The sequence below is a fragment of the Synchiropus splendidus genome, chromosome 17 (assembly GCF_027744825.2).
Source record: "Synchiropus splendidus isolate RoL2022-P1 chromosome 17, RoL_Sspl_1.0, whole genome shotgun sequence".
In the NCBI taxonomy this organism is placed as follows: Eukaryota; Metazoa; Chordata; class Actinopteri; order Syngnathiformes; family Callionymidae; genus Synchiropus; species Synchiropus splendidus.
Window position 1 is genome coordinate 8,993,366 of NC_071350.1, and position 19,686 is coordinate 9,013,051.

Sequence of the window (19,686 nt, forward strand, 5' to 3'; positions counted from 1 at the left end):
ATAGGCTAACTGAGAAGTGATTAGATATTAGATAAATCCAGATTTATCTGGATTTGTAAAGGTTTAGTCATTCTAATGGTTGGCTCAGCTGCTGTGCCAGCTCTACCAACTTGTGTGCTGCAGGAGTGCTGTATTACTACTGCCACCTGCTGTCTAATTAAGCTCATTGCATTCAATGAAATTTCAAATGGCGTAAAAGGTAGAAAGGATGTCGAAGCCGTGCGTCATTTTTTACGGTGAAGACAATTTATTAGCTCAATGTGTGTGAGATCAGAAAAAAAGATCGTTGTTTTTTATTGATAAAAAATTGGTACAATTTAATGTTTTACTGCGTTCGGTATTTGTTTTTAGGTGCAGTGCGGGGGTATTGATTTCCACTCCTGTCTCTTTACAGGCTTGACCGCTGCTCTTGAGATTACCTCAACTGGACCGACCACTATCGAGAAGGCCAGTGGCCAGAGTGCCACGCTAGGATGCCTGTTCACCCTGAGTCTCGCAGATACCGGACCTCTTGACATTGAGTGGAGTCTGCTCTCCTCGGATAACCAGAAGGAAGACAAAGTGGTAAGTGTTGATGAAGGAAACAAATATATCAATAGCGTGACGTGTAGATATTGCATGAACTACAATATGTACCTCTAAATAACCCTGGATCTACTGGAAGTTTTCAGAGCATGACAATGAGTCTTTCACTCCTATGCTTCCTGAATGTGTTGGAATAAATATGTCACCGTTGTTAAAAAAAAAATCAGACAGGATTGTTCTGGATATTTCAAACTTATAGACGTTAGCTTTGCTCTGATAGAGTTGTTTAGTTATGTTGGAGTTATGTAACTCCATGTTATGGAGTTATGGTGTCCCTAAAGTAAACAAGTCAATGAAGAACAGATTCTTTCCAGACTAATTGACCACCCCAGAAACTTTTCTGTACACACCGTCGCACAATACTCAGGAGGTAGATGAGTTCAGTTTTTTTTTTTGGCAGCTGGTTTCAAAATTTCAGCCAACTTGACTGGAATGATTTTTGTCTTGGGAGTGTTTCAGTCTGATCATCTTTTTGGAAGCAAAAAATATATGATATAAACTTCAAAGTTGAACTGCAACCTGCATGAGGATTAAACTTGCGCAACCGTTTATTTTGGCTGCCACCTGTAATGGGCAATGCTTTGTTCGTTTGTCAACCACTTTGGAAAATCAATGTAACCTCTCTGCAAGAACTGTGCCAGGACACGAGGTTGCCACCAACCAATGGACTGTCAACATTACATTGGGCCACTTGGATCAACGTGGTAACAGAATCAATCGATTGTGGTACCATTAACTGGCCCAACCCTGTTATTGAACTGAATGAAATTGCTTTCACTTTCCATTTATTGTCCCATATTTTCAAGTCACTTCCACAGCGTACACCCATACATAGTAATCTGTGAATTATGCAGTGTATGACAGAATATCACCATCGTGGTGACCAGCCTTTCCTACGAGGCAGAGCCTGTGTGACAAATTTGGACGTCCCTCCGCTAGTTTTACTAAATATCTCAGAATCATTTAAGTTTTGCTGCAAAATATGGCCATCCTCTTTTTTTAGGATCTTGCTTGCATAACCATCTTCTAGCAGTATAGATGGAAAAGTTTTTTCCACAATGCACGAGAGTCATACAATATGCAAGACCAGTGTAATTTGAGATAGTTGTATTTTGATTCTGTCTGTCTTTTTCGCTCTGTCTCTCCCACACACGCCATGGCTAGTGTACAAATGTTCAGGGTAAAAGAGATGGGGATCCTTTTATCCTTGTCAGTGTCTCTCCTTTCCAGTATGGCCCTCAGCCACGGAGAGTGAAGACTACACATCTCTACATGGCACTGCAGGAACCCCACATTCCCTCAGGCTTTTCATGGCAATGAAGCCAGATTCTTGCGACAGATCGTTTCACGGTGGTGTCCTCCCATGGTTCACTACTCACAGCTCTAACATGAAACAAAGCTTCCTCAGTCTCCTCTATATTTTCTCTATTGTCTGTGTTTGACTCGGTTTAAATTGGGTCGCAATCTCATCATTATTGACCGCTTTTTAGCCGTGTCCTCCGCCCACTGCCCTTTGTTTGCAACCTACTTCATCACGATAATAATGGTCAAGTTCTAGGGTATAACATTTTGTTGGTTAGTGTTTTTGATGGGTTGATGCCTAATTTTAAATGAAAGGATATGTAACATGGATGTGTGGCATACAGTGATTGTGTAGGGGTTTACAATGACAATTACAGGGGAGCCTGTTTTTTCTCATCGATTACTCTTCAGCATGGATCACTTTAATATCTTACACGAAGCTTCATTAAATCTTAAACCCATTAGCGATGCCATTTATACCTCAAACCGGCGCTCTCTCAAAACATATTTGTTCTCCTTGACCTACCAGGTTTCACTCAGGAGCTGCACGCATACTCTCGTGTTGCTTTTAATCAAGCTCTGTGTAATTAACTGAAGAGCCTGACTAATTTCCGCGATGGTGTTCGATAAAATTAGGCTGATGAGCTCGGTCCAAGGCCATGAGACCTGGCAGAGCAATGGCAGGAGTGGTGACGCCTCATAGCCAGAACATCTCAAATATTCTGTGGCATGGTAGAAGCTTGCTTCTTAAGGTTGAGATGAGACTGCAACACCATGGGTTTCACCGTTGTCCACAGTACATTGTCCGACTATTACTCAGTGACTTATTACCTGTCTAGTAATCTACCTCTGTTAGCAGTAAGTTCACCTACTGTACCGAAACACTACCATAAAAAAGTCTGTAGGTAAACCATACCTGTAAACATAAAGCATGGAGTTGATAATGTGTCGAAAGTTTTTGTCTTTATCTTCCATAGGATCCCTAGCAAAGTATGTGAGGCATTCTTATTTTCCCCAGTTTTTGGGATTTTATCAATGTTTTTCTTGTGCTACTTTGTATCGTGTACCAGCAAGATAAAAAGTAAATGTTTTCTTGTGTGAAGGTGTATTTGCTTTGAGAGCTTCCAGTTCTCTGGTAAATGAGCTACAGCTATGTTTCAGCTGTTTTTGTCTTCTGCTGGTATTTCCAATGTCTTAAAAATGTTGCATCTCATGTGCTGTGTTGCTTAAATTGTTGGTTTGAAACGTCTTGCCCTTACTAAAGAAAAATTTGAAGCACCAATGTGTCTGGATTTCCTAAAGCTTTTTTTGATTTGAAAATGTACAAATGCCACCTGCCGATTCCCTAACATTGGACAACATATCTAACATTTCAGCAGGTTCTTTGTTTGTTTGGCCGGTGAAGCAGAGCTGATATGAGTTCTATTGTTGGGCATGAATTGGATGCCAAGCATGCCAACGGTGAAAGTCATTAGCATTTTTGCGTTCTATTTACTGCCAGCAGATTAACAGCAAAGGAGGATGTGCCCTGAGTATTTTAACACCCAAGTGATAACAACCAGGGAAAGTATTATGAAAAATAAACAAAAGGAATGAATGAGAGAATAATTTTCATGGAAAGTAAAGCAGTCATTACTTCTGTTTATCCTGTGTCTTGCAATTGGCCTCTTTTGTCTTGGCGCCTGGATGAAAAGATGGCAGGAGAAGTCAGTCCAAAAGGGATTATGTGAGTGTTGCTCAATATTTTGTTTATGGCAGTGCGATTAATTCAATCTCAGTTCATGTTTTTAGCCTCCACCGCTGTCTTGTTGTTTCCTGTAACATTCATCTCTAGTATTTGTCTCATATTCTGAACTAAATGAATTACTCTATGTGTGAATCTGAGTTGTGCCTGAGGTAGTTGTTGGTAATGCCCTTTGTGTTGGAGCTGACTTTCTTTTTAAGGATGAGAACTGGAGACATAAAAACACGGATGGAATGTGAGGTGCTGTGTTGGCCAAAATACCATCTGTACCCCAGGTGTTGTAGTTCAAAATGGCCTCTACCCTGAAGAACGTGTGGGAACATTTTGTGCCTCTCCTTCCGCACAAAGCATGTACTGTAGGCTGAATCCATTTAGGATTTTTTCCCAGTTAGCTTGTTGACCTCTAAATCCATTATCAGGTATTTCTGATGCTTTAACCTTGCGAAGCAGTTTAGGGCAAAGCTGTTTGCGAGAAAGCATGTGGCAGCCACACCTGGACTCACTCGAGCTAAAAGCCTCTCTGAGTTGCGCAGGGCAGCACAAGTACCACTGTGCACCGCTTTGCCTCGCAAATGATCCGCACCTCTTCCTCTTCCCCTCCCTGAGTGAGAAGAGTGACCTCATCTCCATGTGTCCAGTGACAGCCAACCTGGCTAATAGAGTTTTGCTGGATGATTTGTCCGCTGAGATCTCTTAGACAGGTGGCTGTTCCATCATCGCCTGTCCTACCTGTTATGAAAGGCTGTGCACACACAGTACTGCTGTCCTTTTCTGCTCTGCCAGTGTGTCTAGTCATTTGCCCTTTTCATTCTCCTCCCCAGGCTCCTCATAGGGTATTTTTTATGATTCTCAAGGTTACTCTGCTCTTCCAGAGGTGTGCATGTGTGACCCCCCATCTGTTTGCTGTGAAGTGTTTGAACCCAAGTGAGAGTTCTTGTCTGTCTGAGCTTGGGAAATTAAATTTCCTCTCCTGCATGGTCTCATCTTTCATATCACTGTTATGACTGCTGATATCTAGTTTCCTGGTGAAGTTGTGGGGATTAGCATCCCCCCAAGAACCAGGCGCAGGTTTAACAAAATTACTTATTTACAAGTCTAACACAGACAAGATGTTCCCGGCCCCCACCTTGGGAAACTAGTTAAGTAGTTAAAATTGAAGCAGAGAGTGAAACTTGTTGGATACACTCGATCCCTGTCGACTTTGTTTCCTGCTGTTTTGTTCTTCCTTGTGTCTGTGAGTTCTTTGCCTTCTCTGATGGATTCATTATTCCATCTCTCGTCCTGCCATGTTTAGCTTTCCCTTATCTCCACCCGAGGGAATTGCTGCCTGGTGATGATCGTTTCACAGAAAGCCTGTTGATGGCCGTCTCCACGGAAATATATTGAGATATATTTTAGTGTCTGTGAAAGAGAATGAGAACTCCTGTCATTGTTTGCATTTCTTCTCCAGTGCTGTTTCTCTTCTCCCCAAAGCCCCCCTGCACAGTGCCTTCTAGGCACGCTTTTCTTTTTTAGCTCCACCTGGACTTGATTTCTACACATTTCCTTGCCATTTTAATACCAAGAAGATACTCGTCTCCGTGCGGACTTCTTTGTTGATACAGCAGGTGTTGATTTGGGTCCACAGTGGTCCCTTTGTTTGCTCCATCTCTACTGCTCTCCGACTCATAAAGGGCAAAGCAGCACAATCTGGCAGACTGAAGGGCATTGCAGAGATAAAAGCAAGGGAATTTTCTCTCGCCGATCCATATCTGATGGTTGACTGAGCAGACGATTTGCTTTTTGCGTGCTCACACCTGCTATCTCAGTGCCAGTGTTTAATACGTTTTCTTGAAGGTCTTTTATTTTAAAGATAAATACTGGCCATAAACATTAACTATCTTTATTATCTAACCAAGACTGTGCTCTGTCCTTCACCAGGTGATCTTATACTCTGGGGACAGATCTTATGAGGACTACTATCCCCCCATGAAGGGTAGAGTTCATTTTAACTCAGCCGACCCCAAGAATGGCGACGCCTCCATCAACCTGACTGGGCTCAGGGCGTCGGACTCCGGGACCTACCAGTGCAAAGTGAAGAAAGCGCCCGGCATCAAGAGCAGAAAGATTCTGCTGATCGTCATGGGTGAGCTGATGACCCCACATTTTACTTTCTTTTTTTCTTAACAAGGTTCTGGTATTTGACACCACACTAGAGGGTTGAGAAAGATAATTTATTATTTGGCCATACCTCTGCTATCCACAGTACCGAGTGAAACTACACCAAAGTCACACGCCCTTTGCCCTGCTTGGCTGTTGGCTGATATAATCCCTTTTATTATAGAGAGCATAACCTTCCCACAGGCTCTGGAGCACTGCCCTGATTTCCATTTAATATCATTTTCACCCCAGTTGCACCAAAATAATCTTCTAGCATCATTAAATAAAGTCATGTTAAGTATGATTCCCAATATATTTAACATGTTGCATAAAACCGTGGGTGTAGAAACATGAAATCTGTTTCCACAAATTCATTATATTGGACATCGTTGCCCAATCTGTACAGCAAACAGGATGTAGAAGAGATCCGTTCCATAAGTACTTGGTGGAAATCAGTATGTTTTCGTTCAGTCTTGAATTGGAATTAATGAACTGTAGCGTGCACCGGGTGAGATGTGTGACACATCAGTTGTGTAAGTCAGATGATTCACTAGGCAAACGCACATGGTGGCCAGGCTGGTCAGTCAAGTGTCTAAATGACAGCGAAAGTACTTCTACTTCCTGCTATTTTCATGTGCGACGTAGGCTTGACACTGGCACGTGCGCAATATTCCTCTTAGGGGTTGGTAGTTCGAGAATACACCAGCACAAAGGCCCTTTCTCTGCAAAGTCAGTTCTGAAAATGCAAATATTTTTCTAAGTGGACTGCGTGACTGAGTGTGACGCACAGCAGCAGTGAGAAGTTGACCTGAGAAACATTGACAAACCTGTTTTGGAGGCAATTTAGGATAAAAACAGATCTGCGCTGAAACATCATTAAAAGGATTCATCGCTGCTGATGTCATCTCTGCTACTGAATGCATGACAGCGTTTCCTCCCTCAGGTACTTTCCTCTTTTTTTTGACCCGAATGGAAGGAAAGACCAGAAAATCATGGCTGTAGACAGAGCAGCGGAGCATTTACCTCGTGCTCTTCTGAGCCTTCAAAACACGGTTTGTCGGCTCTCAATTAAAGCACGTGACTTTTACCTGCCACACCACTGCGTTCTTGTGGTTTTTACTGGCACCATTAAATATTGATTATGCAGTTACTCACTGGGAATCCCTAAAAATACTGTGATATGGTGAGAACCAGAAGAGAACACAGAGTATTAATGGATTAAAAAAAATGTCTTTGATTTCATCCCAAGAAATAATATATGTGTGTTTAGGAAATTTGACCATACAATATAAAATATTTTTACTATCGCCACCATTTGCTTTTTTTCATCTATAACCAAACCACAACAATAACCTACAATTGTTTTTGCCTTCCAATTATATTGCTTCTACTAGCACCAGTCCCAAATAAAAAAGACAAAAGATTGCCAATTTGTAATGGTTTGTGCATGAATTTAGCATAGCTCTTACCATCATGGGGCAAACATTTGATGCAGCTTTTAAATGACTTGAGTCATGACAGGCGTTTTTCCTCTTTGAAGTATGCACAGCGGTTTCGACTGGTTTGGAATGCAAACAAACTTGTTTTTGTTCATTTTCGGTCCAAAGTTTAACCAATGGTGACCAAGCTGAGGGTTTCGAAATTCTCAGTTAGTACACAATAATAACAGCCGTCTTTCAAGATGATTATTGTTATTTTAATGTTTTGTTTCCTAAGAATTTCCTGATTTCATAGTGTCAGAGTTCAAAACCATATCTTTGCATTCTGCCATAGCATTACTTAAACATGCAAAACTACATGGAATGACGAACAGCAGGTTTTGAGACTGAAAAAGGGAAGTATCATAGTGACGCAATCAGTTTGAGTGACTGTGACATGTAAAAGTGCTTAGAAAACCAGTGCGGTGATATGTTTAATGATAACGTAATACCCAAATCCAGAACAGATAAAGAATGTTACTGGCTCAGACTCCTATAACTTATTATTCTGTGTCCTTAGCTCTTGAGTATTTTATTGGCATGTGCTGCGTATTTACTGAAGCAGCCTCAATCGGCTAAAGCATTGTTCCCTAAACTCTTATTGATTTTTTTTTTTTTCAAAGCTGCAAACATTTGAGTCTCTCTGTCAAAAGAGCTGTCTGTTTGTTTCAAATATTGACAACAAATTAGGGGAGTTAAAAGAAAAAAGTTATCTGGAGCCTTGAGTCTTTTTTGGTGGTGAATAAGATAAATCCCACATCTTCTTTGGCAAACACTTATTTTATCCTCCAGATATCCTTGTCCCCCTCATAAATTCATGTTTATGATTTGTTAAACGGTGCCTCATCTGGTACATTGTTTCGCCCTTTATCTTCCTGTAGTCCTCCAGCGTTTGTCGCCTCCTTCCCCTTCATCTTTCACACAAATAAATCTGTTGATGGGACAATGGGCCTTAGATGAAGAGGCTTGTGACAACCTTTGGATGTGTCGAGTTCACCCTTTTAAAGATGCATTCAAGACGCCATCGCTTGCTGACATTTACTGTTGTGTGAACGTGTGTGTGGGTGTGACACGAGAGCCGGCCAGTGAGTTAGGAGCCCAACAGCCTTGGCCTCCCTTCACTCAACCGTGCGTCCATCAGCACTCGCTTAATTCTGCACTCTTTTGCTGCCGCCTTCCTGACCTCAGTGTGTTTATTAGATTACTGGTGCACTAGTACTGTCAGACTACTGTTTATCTTCGCTGCTCAGCTCCTACTCCACACCTGGTTCACATCCAGAGAGACCCCCACTCAAAGATTTTCTCTCGAACCCATGATGTCAGCGCTGAAAGTAAACACCAAGTGTAGATTTGGACTGTGGCCCTCAGATTTTCTTTATCCCCTTCCCTTCTCTCTACGCCTGTCTGTCCATGCGCCTGGAATTCACTAGAGCCTGTCTGCATTTAATTTGGAGCCGTGTTTGTTTTTCAAACCCCCCCCACCCCTCCATCTCATCTCCTGCCAACAGCCAGGCTGGACGAGGAGTGTTTGCACACATTCTGCTTTAAGATGGAAAGCTTCGCCTCCAATCTTAACCTGGATGAGCATGGGTTTGTGCATCCAATGTCACATAGCGCTCTTCCTCTTCATCTCCATTATCCTGAGTGACGGCTCCTGCGATGACAGCAGCTGTATCAATTACTCAGATTATGGCTCTCATCACGTTGATGACTGCAGCTTTGAGGAAATCAACTTTTGGAGCACACAACGCTGTGGTCTGTGCTTCGTCCATTCCGTCTGTATTTCACCGTCCTTTTTATTTTGGAGCGACTCACGAGGGTTGCAGCCTCAGCAATCACAGATTTGAAATAAACACGCGAAGCTGCATTCCAATATGTTTTTATTTTTTTAAACCGTGAATCAGAAGACAAGCATATCATTTCATTGGCATTAACCAGCGGATATAAATGAAGAAAGGAATAACAGTGAAATTCTGCTGCTAATGAGAGCAAATGTGATCTCACATTTTCTTTGCCTGTCCTTCTCCAGTAAAGCCATCGAAGCCCAGTTGCTACGCTGAAGGTCCCACGCAGGAAGGCAAAGATGTCAAACTGAGATGTAAGTCAAGTGAAGGCACCAACCCTCTGCAATACAGCTGGGAGAAGACCAGTGGCAACAAGCTTTTGCCCCCCTCATCCTCCATCGGTAATCACCCACCCGAGTACAGCCCTTGACACGCGGGTTCCATTTCTTTCCTCATGTCGATGTTTCTCTGCAGATAATGTCGGAGGAACACTCTACGTGAAGAACGCATCTTCAAGTGTGTCCGGGACTTACCGCTGCACCGTCAAAAACCGTGTTGGCACTGAGGAGTGTGTGATGCGACTTGACGTGACCCCTCGTGAGTATTTCACTTTCTTGAAAGTAGTGTCTCAGTCCGTCGTATCCTCTGAGTTCCGAGTCCAATAGGCCTCACAAATCTGCCACTGGATCGTGTTTCTATGTGACCGCTGGTCTGAAATTTTGGAAAATGGTGACAGGTCTCTGCCCCACCAGCCTCAGCTCTCTCTGGTGTCTCTTCACAACACTAACGCACTACAAATTAGTTCTCACTCAGCTACTGCACTTCTGCGTATTATAAATATTAAAACTGAATTTTTATTCTCTCAAACCACCATCCGAACAAGAACTTGCGCACTTGCTGGTATCAACAGCGCTGCTAAAAACATGAGGACCTGAGTAAGAGGATGGATCTTGATGCTAAAGAAAGGAACAGCATAGTGTAGGCTATATTATACATCTGACTTTTAGCTATAAGGGCGTGTGGACGTCAGCAAAACATGAAGAAATGGACACCCGATTGTCGACCATAGCTTGGCCGCCAGATGCCTCCATATACCAGCGTAATCTGGTGGCCGAGATATGGTCGACAATCGGGCGTACATTTTTTCATGGTTTGCAGACGCCCAGACGCCCTTCTAGCTAAAAGCCTGTTATACATAAAAGAAGGATGATGGTCGATGAAAGTAAAGTAAGTATTTTTTACTATTATTATTTTACATAAATGTATGATACCTGCTTGAGGAACCTTTAAAGATCTGAATAATGGGTGTCTGCTCGATAATAAGCATCCAAATACCTCCGCTATATTCCTAGTGTCTTTTCCTGTCCTGAGACCACCACGTTCTCGCTAACCTTCAGCAAGTGATGGAGGACCGTAAATACTGTCCTTTTGTGATAAACAGGATTTTAGGACTCAGCAGCCCCAGTAATCAAATCATCCAGACACCTTTGAACACGGGTGTGCATTTCCCGCCTGAGTCTAATGATGGTGAGGGGGAAAAAGGGAATTTTGTTGTCCAAAGAATTTTTCTTTGAAACGTTTGATCTGAATAAATTGAGCAGCTGCATCCCGGCTTCAAATACCCGCACGGGCACAGCCACACAGGGACAGATTTGGTTCCACGTGATTTACATTGAAGAATTCAGGGAGGTAGCGTTTAATGAGCTTCAGCAGAAGAGAAATACTACCAGCTCTGTCGATTCACTGTATTGTCACATGAGGAAACGCACTTTTCTAATGACGTTGCTTGTGGCATTGAAATATGAATTAGCTGTTAAATACTTTAGCATCTTAAATATCAAGTGTGATTTTTGTTAAGGACATGCTGTATTTTCTTTTCCTCTTGTAGATGCCAACAAATGAGTAACCTTCTTCAGTTATTATAAGACCTTATTAACCCGAGGTGACATTTTGTTATCAATCCTGCACCAAAGTAATGTATCATTATAAAGACAACAAGTGTAGCCTTGCAAACTCCAGTACATTTTGTCTTTCCCAGAGACCGAGCTGTGGAACAGACCACAGCGAGTTGAAGGTCATTGCAGCAATTGAAAGTGTAACTATTTGGTGACACACTGAGAACTCTGAGGAGTCAGGCAGAAGGGGAATGGAAAGAGATGCCCAACAGGGAAGAGCCATAATTCCCACTGGAGTTTGTCTGTTGATAAACTGGCTAATTTACGGGGGTGCGGTGTCAAAATATTAACATATCATGACTAAACCAAAGCACTTTTTGGAGCCTGCTTGTAACTACCGATTTTCAGTGTTTAAACTCCCCTTTGCCTCCAGTCGTCCGTGCTAGATGCGATATTAAATATTGATGTTGAATCATATTAATCCTGACACCAGATTCCAGCCTCGCACACAAGATCTCGCTCGCAGATTTCTACTATTTGTTTTCAGCTCATTGATGAAAGGCAGGCGGTGTAGAGATACTTGATATTCAGCTGGCCGACCTGTCTAACCTGTTGTGCCACCCTCTTCCCACCAGCCCCGAACACGCCCGGCATCATCGCCGGAGCCATCATCGGTGTTCTACTGTTCCTCATCATTATCGCCATCATCCTCTTCTGCTGCTGCCGCGCCCGCTACAGGAAGAAGTACGAGAAGGAAATCTGCAACGAGATCAGGTACTGGCTCTCAGACATGAGAAGGATTTGGCTGGCAGATAGGAAAAGCGCCACTTTGATCGAGGGTGTTTTGTAGCGGCGCCTTCGCCGGATAATGAGAAATTTATCTCCGGTTGTGTGTTGTTGTGTAAAGGTAAAAATGAGACGAGCTGCATGTGATTAGGAATCGCAGGTCTTCTTCATATTGGATGCCACGCACACACACACACACACACCTCCCTCTCAATCAGCATTTCGAGTGCCTGAAATAAACAGCTGAGTTAATCAGTTTGAAAGCTTTGTTTACTCGGTGGATCCGTGTCATGTCTGCCTCTGGCTACAGCCGACCACCAACCCCCCCTCCACTGCAAGCTCCACAGCTCCTAACCCCTTCATCCAACGCTCCATCCGGCCTCCACCATCCCTCCTCTGTGCACTGAATCTGTCTAAGACCACAATGTGACACTGCTCATGCTGGAGGACAAAGAGGATTAGACCACTGGTCCAGTCTCGCACACACACACACGGTGAAGCACCACAGCATGAAGCAATGGACGACACAAGCTACTGGCCCCCGGGCTTCCTTTGATCGAGCATTTAACTGGATTATTGCTGCTTATTAGTTGTTAATGTGGTGGCAGAGGGAGCCCAGGGCACAACAGTGTTGTGTTGCTCAATCTCGACAGGCTATTAAACCGTCTGAGCTGGCGCTGTCCGACCAATCAGACTGACCAGTGACATCATCCGCTGTATTTAGTCACAGTTTGCGATCGTAATAACTCTTCAGTTATTAACTGAGGTATCCGAGAAACAGCATGTCGACAACAGCTAATGGCCTGTCAATATTCATACGTGTCTCCATGCTCTCGTGCATTTCACAAACAGCTGGGCTGCGCACATTATCAAGCGACTTAATAGGAAGATTATGAGCGAGTTGCTCTGTTTGCGAGCAGCTTGCAAAAGATTATAGCCTTATGCTTCTTTCTTAACATGTGTTACTGAAGGACACACAACTCCACTTAGCAAATCCATTTTTGGCGTGGAGTGCATGAATGTCATTTAAAGTCAAGGGAGTCAACCATCAAAATAACATCAACCTCATTTCAGCGCCTGTATTTTAATCCCTGACTTTGAAAGACAACTATACAGTTCAAAATGAACAGGAACTAACTGCCACGAAGGTCACTGGCACATATTCATGGGGTTACTTAGTTTAGTGAATTATGCCTCATAGATTTCCTTTCAACACATCTAAAACGTGTAAAACTTACTTTTTACTGACGTTTTTCTTCCCTCTTTTTTTCCAACTTTTCAACTCTTATTTGAGTTTTTCAAAATGTCTCGCCCCTCTCTGATTTATTTAAAACCTTATTTGACATGAGTACTTCAAATAACTGTAACTGCTGGAGGGTTTGTTTGTTTGTAAATAAAAAGCACTGAACTTTGACTTTGTATGTGTAGAACTGACATCACTGTAGGCTCATTGCACTTCTCAGTAGAACCGCTCAAACACAAAGTCGATACTGCAAGAGTTATGTGGACCTCCAAGTAAATAAGTGCTATTGTAAGAATACATATAGAAGGTACAGCATTGTTAAGTGCACCCACTGCAGCAATGAGGTGGCTGAGACAAACAGAGCTGGTCTGCTATGCACCTTCTTTATAATGATTTTTATGATAGAAAATGAGTCGGAAAAACAATTTATCATTTTCCTTCAAACCATGCTGTAACTGTCAGCGAGCGTGGAAAGACCACCAGGCTGCTCAGTCCGAGCCACACTGCCTAAAAACGCCTGGGAATTGCGCTTGTGAATTGGCTGGGAAACTGCATGTTATTCAAATTGTATCGAGTGGTTCAACGTTGTTCAATGTTCTCACCTTGTTATCAAGTTAAAAGGTCCTGCTCTACTTTGTTTATACTGGTATCACATTAGTAATGTTGAATAACCACCAGGTATTGAGTGTCACTTGACAAAAGGGACTGAAGCACTTGCTCTCAGCGCATTTTTGAACAATGCTGCAGCCATAATATATATATAGCCATAACAGTTTTGTTGGTAAAGGAGATCACTGCTGATGACATCTCGTGTTGTTTTCCCAGAGAGGACGTGCCTCCACCTAAGAGCCGGGTCTCCACGGCGCGCAGCATCACAGTGGGTAGTCAGCGCTCCTCCCTGGGCTCCATGTCGCCCTCCAACCTGCACGAGTACGCCCTCAAGCCCCAGTACGACAAGATCCCGTCGTCGGAGGACTACGAGAGACCCCCGAGCCACGCCCCTCTGCCGCCCAACTCCTCCCTCAGGATGGGCGCGCCCAACCTCAGCCGCATGGGCGCCATCCCCGTCATGATCCCGGCCCAGAACAGGGACGGCTCCATCGTCTAACGCCGGCCCCTGTGACACGACGAGAGTGAGCGGACTCGCGTGACTCTGTGTACAAACATGGCGGTCAGGCTCTGCTGTGGTGCTCAGAAGAGACCATGTTCTACTGGAATCACAACAGAGCACTTTTTTGTTTCTTTTTTTAAACAAAAACAAAACTACAAAAACAACTTTTTAAACACTCGGGGGCTTTCTCAGAAATATTCATTGCTGTGGATACAAAGAATATACAGATTCTATTGTACATAAGTGAATGCATGTTGTTTGTTTGTTTTTGAAGGTGCCCCTCATTTTAGAGTTGAATTCATGTCCGGTCCTCACTGAGCGGCTGCATGTGTTTATAGAGCCGCAGCTGTGCGTACGACTGGGACTTTTCTGAATGAACTTCAATGCTGAACGATTGTGTAAATCTGTGATTTGTGTTTCACTCTGTAGCTCGAGTTTTTGCTTTACTGTAGATCCCCAACTTTATCATCCGGCTGCTCCGCGGGACTGGAGACGGAAACAGTGGTTCATTAGTTTGAGATTTGAATTAATCTGGCCACAATCCCCTAACTATCCATTTGAACATCTCTATTTAGGTCACCCGAGTTCTGTTCCTGTTTGAACTGTCCAGTGGGGAGGTCAGCAGGGAGGGCAGCGTCTTGTGATTGGGTGGATTACTGCTTCTTGACTGGGCTTAAAAAATAATAAACGCCCTCCCGCTCCTGGACTCCAGAGCAAATGGAAGACGCAGGGGTGGGGGGCGGGGGGCAAGCGGTTCGCTGAGCAATCGGCTTTGATTGTGTTTGACCGCCACAGGCTCCCAAACCTTCTGACCAGCTGAACCTGTGGTGCCGTAATCCTCCTTATTTGCAGTTGCATTACAAGCAGCCGATATCTTGATTCACCTCTCGCTTCTGCCGCGTTAATAGGGATTTTCAATGAAGGATGTGAAGCCCGATTACATGAAGAAGAGCAGAGGTGGTGAAGCCTCTTCGATCGGTCGACTGTGTAGAACGCTGGAAATGTGTACTTTGTTATTATGTAGTTCAGTTCGGAAGTCAGGATTCTTACTGGAAAACTCTAAACTCTGACGCCTTAAGGCCCATTTATGCTCCCGTTACGTACGAAACTGTGCCCGTCCGAATCACTGCCCCCCCCCTATGTATTCAGGTGGTACTGCTCCGTTTGGTCCAAACCTGTGAGCTTTGTGTAAACGTGCAGAAATACGGAGGAAACGAAGCCCGTCCGTATCCGGATCCGTACGTAACGCTGAGCATAAATGGGCCGTTGTTCTGTCCCTTCTTTTTCGCCTTATGCACCTCGACTAGCTTCACCTCTGCACAGCCCCCACAGCTGGCTGCTCTCGTGCCTTTACCCAACGTAACGCGTGTCCACATGCTCCCGGACTCAGAACTGGCGCACTAAAGTGTGTGGCCGGTTGAACTCGCGCATGACTTTTCAGTGTCGCTCATATTTTTGGTTGCTTTAATGAAGGGAAATAGTCTTTTTGTCATTGATTCTCTACACATCATTGTGACATCAAAAGTGGCAGGTGTTTTGAAAGTCTTATGAATCCCTTTCAGATCATTTTTTAAAATTCTTTGAAGTCCTTTTTTTTTTATTGATAAAAACTGTATGTTTAACTCTGTCTGTCCAAGTGGCCGCACCAGTCGACACTCTGATGTATTTGTGACGCTGCGTGGATGAATTTAGAACAGCGGATGGGGGCGCCGGAGGCTGGCGTAAGTGCTCCCCGGTACAATTGGGAATGTGTGTTTGAAGAATGAGATTAGAGTGAAGGTGACAGTGATGGTGTGTGTCTTCTGGTTTCTGGCGAAGTCGTCATCTAAACGCGAAGGAAAGCGTGGCCAGACAAAAATAAAGTACAGCTGTCAGTTCCTCTTACGTGGGCGTCCGCCTGAGTGTGAGTTTTGTGTCAACAAAACTGGTGAGGAGTTAGCGCCCCCCTGTTGTAGCTCACAACTAACAATATTAATCGTAGCTTTGGAATCTGTACTAAGAAAAGTCTCCTTTGAGGTTTCGACACTGTGTGAGAAGCATTAATCTTTTTTTGTGTGTGTATTTTTGTGCCGTATTTTTGAATAATAAAAGTGCAGAAAATGAACGAAGATGTGTTGTCGCTTGCTCATTCTTAGCCGATACATTACGGCTTCTATTGAAGACCCTTTCAAGAAGCGTTTTCCTCAAGGGTTAAATCACACTTCACTAGTTGTGAAATATTTTACTAGCATTTCAAGTTTTTTATAACCTGGGGAAAGAAGTCTTGGACGGAGAGTCCACTCTGCCAGAGGAAGCCGATCCCAAAACATAAAAATGATAATACATTTGGATATGTGTTGGTGTCTTTTTGGTAGCATGACCTCCACAATATGACTGTAAAATTCAGTTGTTTGGCTGGAGAAAGGAAAAGGAAAAGGTCAAGCATACCTGAGACCATCTGGACTGCAGTTCTGTGGTGGCAGTGCCAGGTTGTGGGGTTGTTTTACTTCTGCACTTCATAAAACAGATGGCATCCTGAGGAAAGACCATGGAAATATTGAAGTGTCTTCAAATGCACCTCCAAACTGGTTACTAATATCTTAAGAGTAATTGTTGAGTGGCCTCCTGAGCCACAACCTGATCTCAGTGGGTGGGAGATTTGTGGACCTGGCTGAGGAGGCGCTGAACGGGCGAGGCTTGGTTGCACGGACCATTCTTGGAAAGCACTAGGCTTGAAAGGTGACCGGACACTGACGTTGGACTCACGTTATAGCACTTCATTTCCACCTGTACTCGGACCCGAGTACATGTTCGAGCCAAGTACGCGTGCCGTTACACCCCTAAGAAATAACCATTTTGTTCTCACTTGGATTGTGTTTCGGACCCTGACGACGACGTAATGCCACCACATTTGTTCTGGCTGAAGCTGGTCAAGCCAGAATTCAATCTTGCGCCGCCATGTTGGAAATACTCTACGGCTCGTCGATGCCGTCGGTGACTGTTTTTTCGCCTATTCCATCCACCGCCGAGGACCTGAAATGTCACCGGAGTTGGGAGGCGTATAACCAGATGGTGTGCGGACGGGTCAGGAAACTGTTCCATCAAGTCATCGACAACATTTGCACCTTACATGAGAATGTGACCTATTTAAATATTTTGAGTTTGTGTGCTATTTTGGTTTGTGCTCAAGTATTTTTTTGTGTGTGTGACACAAAACTGTGTGTGTTGGCATTAATAAGTATGTTCTGATAACAGTTTGGTGTGTTCTCTTCCACAGCAATATAATGCAAATTAATAGTCATTTAGGTTGTGCATTTTTTGCAAAATATTCGGATGTTATCCACAGTTTTGCCACAAAGGTCCTGGTTCAGCTTCGCTAACCACAAGCGCCTCCTTTCTTCCGGCAACTTCTGGCATTGTTCTCCTTGATTTGTAATAACTTTTGGAAGTCGATAAAATTCCATATGTTTTTCACGATCTGAACGATTCGTACAATCCAAAAACATGACCGTAAGTCACCATTTTTTCAAGGAAACGCTGCGGAGTCGCCTTCAGTGCCGCTCTGTGCTGAGCAGTGAGTATCTCCAACATGGCGGCTTCCGGTTTTGATGACGTGCCGTGAAAACCCTCTATACGCTGGTAGTTACGGTAAAGCCGTCTCCAGCGTTGTCCTCGCGGAAAACTTCAAAAATAAAGGCAATCCATTTCCGTCCTTTTGCGAAACTCATATACACCGACAGTAGAGGTCCTGATGGAGACACATAGGAGGTTTCATGGCCTTCTGTCGTGTACTTTCAGAATAAAAGCCCTTTGGTGTCATATGGCTCATAATTTATAAACTCGACTATGTTTGAATGTAAACATCTCCGCCCTCTGTTGGCGACTTCACTTCTCCCCCAGCGACTTGATGTTATTCAGCGGCTCACTTCCCTTCCACGTCTCCCTCCAGGTGAGGTGACTTTCTAACAACTTAATGACCGTAATTCATCAACGCGGCGGTCAGACGGCGCCAGGTCTCGTGCGGCTCCGCCGTTAAAAATGACTGCGGCGCTCCCGCTGCCTCGACGCGGCCTCGCTCACCTGCTGCTCACCATGGTGTCGGCATGTTCCAACGTTTGCTGAGGTCTCTTCCTTTTCAGTTACAGCCAGTTTCCTGCCTGAGCTCACCTGCTGCTATTGACTCTCATCGCGAGCCCAGCGCTCTTGAAAGTTGTGTAAATTTAGCTCCCCGCTCACCGATGATGTCACCGGCCGGGTGCGGGATTGGACGGCCGATATTTTCCTATCTGGCCGCCGCTGATTCTAACTTGTGGGCGGATCAATGGGCGATTATTAGCCGATCGCTCTGGTGAGTGCCGGCCACAGACAGGTGGTCAATAGAGAGACTGGAGCACTTAGCAGCGGACGGCCATCGCTATAATTGGAAGTCAGTAATAGATAGCGCCCCCGAGCATCGATCCCTGGCTGTAGTTGAAGTCACTCCTGGATCCTAATGGCTCGCCGGCAGCTTCTCACGTCAGGACCCGTGTTGCGGCGTCAATCACGGCGGATGAAAATGGCTGTGCGTAATGGTACTTTTATGGCGGCGCATTCCAAACAGTCATTAAAATGATATTAGCGATGGCTGCTGCCACATGTGTGCGGAGGAGATTGATGCACTAACTGCTGTTTTGTCATTGGATTCATGTACAATGAGTCATCCCACAGCTCGGTATCCGCTCGCGATAGCGCAGTAGCGGGGAGATGTAGCACTGAAGCACCCTCCTCCCGTCCGCCTGGGTGAGGTATTAATTGTTTGTGCAGATCGAGGAAGAAGAAAAAAAAAAATCACATTGGTTCTACAGGAGAGTTTCCTTGGCAACCTTATCGGGTTGTACACAGTGTGTGCTGGCAGCTCGCGCGGGGCGTTTATCTTGTAGAGCGCGATTCGCCGGCTGCTAACAAAAGAGGCCTGTGAAAGGGACGGCTCCCATCAAAGTTGCTCTCCTCCGCGGTGACGTCTGCTGTCACAGACGCTAAGCTTTCTGCCGTTTATAGAAGCCACTGTCAGGTTCGCCCAGGGTTTCGGCGGGGAATTCTACTGGAGCTATGCATATGCATGAGCTCCATCAGCTCCACCGGCACAGCAGTACATTAACATTTTGGCACCACACTCTCAGCACTTCAGAGGTAAAAATGATAGATAATGATGTAAATGGAGGCTTTTACAGCCACGTCGCTTGAATGATTGAGAAGCAGCAGCCATTTTTGGACGCGGCTCCCTCTCGCTCTGGTCTCCGTAGTACTCGCTTGCTTTTAAAGTAAAACGCAACTCCTGAAAAGCTAAAAATAGCCGCATGACATTCTCCGTTTTTTCGGGCCCAGCGTTTAGTACCGGGATCCTGTCAGGATCATCGCGGCTTGACATATGCAGGTGCAGCTGGTGAGAGTTGGCGGGTTTGCACTTGGAGAAAACTATTTGAAGCGGAATAAAAACAAAGTCAGCGCTACAGAAAACACTAACACTCACGGATTCTTCCTGACTGCTGACACAGACAGTCGAACCTCTTTCTTCTCTCAACGGCGGCGTTCAGGTCAGGCTGGTGCTCTAAACCCCGCTGATCATTTCAAGAGGAGGTGAAGAGAAATGACCTAGTTTGA

The 19,686-nt window shown here is 44.4% G+C and overlaps 1 protein-coding gene across 1 annotated transcript in view; it reads left to right on the forward strand.

Moving 5' to 3' along the window:
• Positions 1–16,171, forward strand: part of cxadr (CXADR Ig-like cell adhesion molecule) — a 36,725-nt gene extending 20,554 nt beyond the window's left edge. Inside the window, exons 2-7 of the mRNA XM_053846354.1 lie at positions 395–564; positions 5,552–5,756; positions 9,278–9,433; positions 9,507–9,629; positions 11,563–11,701; positions 13,782–16,171. Of these exons, the coding sequence (XP_053702329.1) occupies positions 395–564; positions 5,552–5,756; positions 9,278–9,433; positions 9,507–9,629; positions 11,563–11,701; positions 13,782–14,064 (1,076 nt within the window). The 3' untranslated portion in view covers positions 14,065–16,171. The remainder of the gene's footprint in view (positions 1–394; positions 565–5,551; positions 5,757–9,277; positions 9,434–9,506; positions 9,630–11,562; positions 11,702–13,781) is intronic.
• Positions 16,172–19,686: the final 3,515 nt, after the last annotated feature.